The sequence below is a fragment of the Camelina sativa genome, chromosome 7, assembly GCF_000633955.1.
Source record: "Camelina sativa cultivar DH55 chromosome 7, Cs, whole genome shotgun sequence".
NCBI lineage: Eukaryota > Viridiplantae > Streptophyta > Magnoliopsida > Brassicales > Brassicaceae > Camelina > Camelina sativa.
This window is the reverse complement of record NC_025691.1, coordinates 7700582-7703228: the sequence shown is the minus strand read 5'-3', so window position 1 is coordinate 7703228 and position 2647 is coordinate 7700582. Positions and strand designations below refer to the sequence as shown.

The 2647-nt window shown below is 37.8% G+C and overlaps 1 protein-coding gene across 2 annotated transcripts in view; it reads left to right on the top strand.

The window, feature by feature from the left end:
• LOC104700673 (V-type proton ATPase subunit a1) overlaps nt 1-2647 on the top strand; it is a gene marked incomplete in the record, with an annotated part of 9007 nt that overhangs the window by 4137 nt on the left and 2223 nt on the right. The window contains 8 exon segments of one of the 2 annotated variants that reach the window (XM_019227553.1): nt 63-200; nt 478-585; nt 714-821; nt 905-1053; nt 1318-1471; nt 1890-2050; nt 2157-2363; nt 2459-2533. In XM_019227553.1, the coding sequence (XP_019083098.1) occupies nt 63-200; nt 478-585; nt 714-821; nt 905-1053; nt 1318-1471; nt 1890-2050; nt 2157-2363; nt 2459-2533 (1100 nt within the window). 2 annotated transcript variants of the gene reach the window in all.

Sequence of the window (2647 nt, the reverse complement as noted above, 5' to 3'; positions counted from 1 at the left end):
ATAATCATATACTGTTTCAGTGACATGCGTATTTACTAATTGGTTTTGTTTTGTGCTCGTAGGTGGAGAAAATTGTATTTGTGGTATTCTTTTCTGGGGAACAAGCAAGGACGAAAATATTGAAAATATGTGAAGCATTTGGTGCAAATTGCTATCCTGTCCCTGAGGATACGACAAAGCAGAGGCAGCTTACGAGAGAAGTAAGTTGGATATCCAAAACTTGTTCCTTATTCAGAGAGAGTTACTTCAAGATAGTTCTATGCACTTTTTGTAGAACGATTCTTGTGAGTTGATTTCATCTTGTTCATATGTTTTGTTGCTGATTTTTGTATCCAATCATATGCGACTGTTAGTTTCTCTGTCACCATATGTTATCTCTAGAATACCAATGTCTTATCCTGATCAGCAGTGCCTGTGACTATTAGTTCGAGCATCACACTATGTTGTTCCTGAAATATCAATGTATCTCGTGCATAGGTTTTATCCCGACTCTCGGATTTGGAAGCCACACTAGATGCTGGAACTCGCCATCGGAATAGTGCACTTAATTCTGTTGGTTATAGCTTGACTAATTGGATGACGACGGTAAACATTAACATCTACAATTAGCTTTTTTTTTCTCGTCTGAATTATAAATTTAATTAAGTATATGGATGATTGTATGGTCCATACAGTATGGCACATCCTGATTTTAGCTGCCGTTTTACTGCTAGGTTCGGAGAGAAAAAGCTGTTTATGATACGCTGAATATGCTAAATTTTGATGTAACCAAGAAATGCCTTGTTGGTGAAGGTTGGTGCCCCACATTTGCTAAGACCCAGGTATACTACAACGTTTTTTATCCCTTTTACATACTTGACTATCATTTCCTTGCAAGTGTAATTCATCAACAACTTATGTGCAGATTCATGAGGTCCTGCAGCGAGCCACTTTTGACAGCAATTCACAGGTGGGCGTTATATTTCATGTAATGCAAGCAGTAGAATCACCTCCTACCTATTTCAGAACGAACAAACTTACAAATGCATTCCAGGAGATTATTGATGCTTACGGGTTAGTTCCACTTTTGACCGTTACCTGGTACTATTGTAATGTTCCATGAGAATTAAAAAAACGTCATCATTTAGAATCATGTGTTTGGTCCCGTGCTTCCCTCATGATACATACATGATTTTAGAATATCTGGCTACTTTCTAACAAAGCTGAACTTTCTTCATTCTGTATCTTCTTAATCAACTTATTTGTTTGATTGCATATGCCGCTTTGTTTATGCTGATCACCATTCGATTTATATTTGACTTAATGCTTACTTGACAGTGTTGCGAGATATCAAGAGGCAAACCCTGCAGTTTATTCAGTTGTCACATATCCCTTTTTGTTTGCTGTTATGTTTGGGGATTGGGGTCATGGTCTATGCTTGCTGCTAGGAGCGTTGTATCTTCTTGCTCGTGAAAGAAAGTTGAGTACGCAGGTACGGATGTCACCTAATTTTTGTTGTATTAGTTTGACACCCTATCAGTGACGATATTGGCTTTGAGCATGAGATGTTTACTCCTCAAATTTAATAAAACATCCATAACAATAGAGTTTTGTTTTCTTTCTTGAGTAGCTCATATATAATTTGTACCTGGTTTTGAAGTGAACTTCAGCTTCTGCATTTTTGTGTTCTCAGCTTGTGATGCAATTTTCTGTGCTCTTGGAGGATTTTTGTTTTCCAAATGAGAGATGGTGAATTTTAATTATTTAGAGTTGCTATAGAATATACGGCAAATTGCACTAAGTTTACCGTTTTACACTAGGATAAAAAGAACTGATGTAGTGTGAATATCATTGGCCTTGTGTAAAATTCCAATCTACGTGGTATGATGTTGTGTGTCTATCTTTACCAGAAACTTGGAAGCTTTATGGAGATGCTTTTTGGAGGCCGCTATGTAATCTTACTGATGTCACTATTTTCAATATATTGTGGGCTTATCTACAATGAGTTCTTCTCTGTACCTTTCCACATCTTTGGTGGCTCAGCTTACAAATGCAGAGATACTACTTGTAGGTATGTATTATGTTTGAATCTCTGATGTCTTTAGTAAGGAGTCATGTCGTTTTCTATATTATTATTATTCTATTCGTTGCTGATATGCTTATTGGTTTTTATCCAGCGATGCTTACACGGTTGGTTTGGTCAAGTACCGTGATCCATACCCTTTTGGCGTAGATCCTAGTTGGTATGGAAGTCGCTCCGAACTGCCTTACCTAAACTCTCTTAAGATGAAGATGTCTATTCTGCTGGGAATTGCACAGATGAATCTGGGACTGATATTAAGTTTCTTCAATGCCCGCTTCTTTGGCTCTTCATTGGACATAAGGTTTGTCTTCCTTTTTACTTTATCTTTCGAACCTTCTTTATTCTTTCCTGTACTAAAACCACCGGGACGGCTATTTCTTTGTGATATGTCATCAGGTATCAGTTTATACCTCAGATGATATTTCTTAACAGCCTATTCGGCTACCTTTCACTGCTCATCATCATCAAGTGGTGCACGGGATCTCAAGCAGACTTGTATCATGTAATGATCTACATGTTTCTGAGTCCCACTGAAGAACTTGGAGAAAATGAGTTGTTTTGGGGCCAGCGTCCACTTCAGGCATA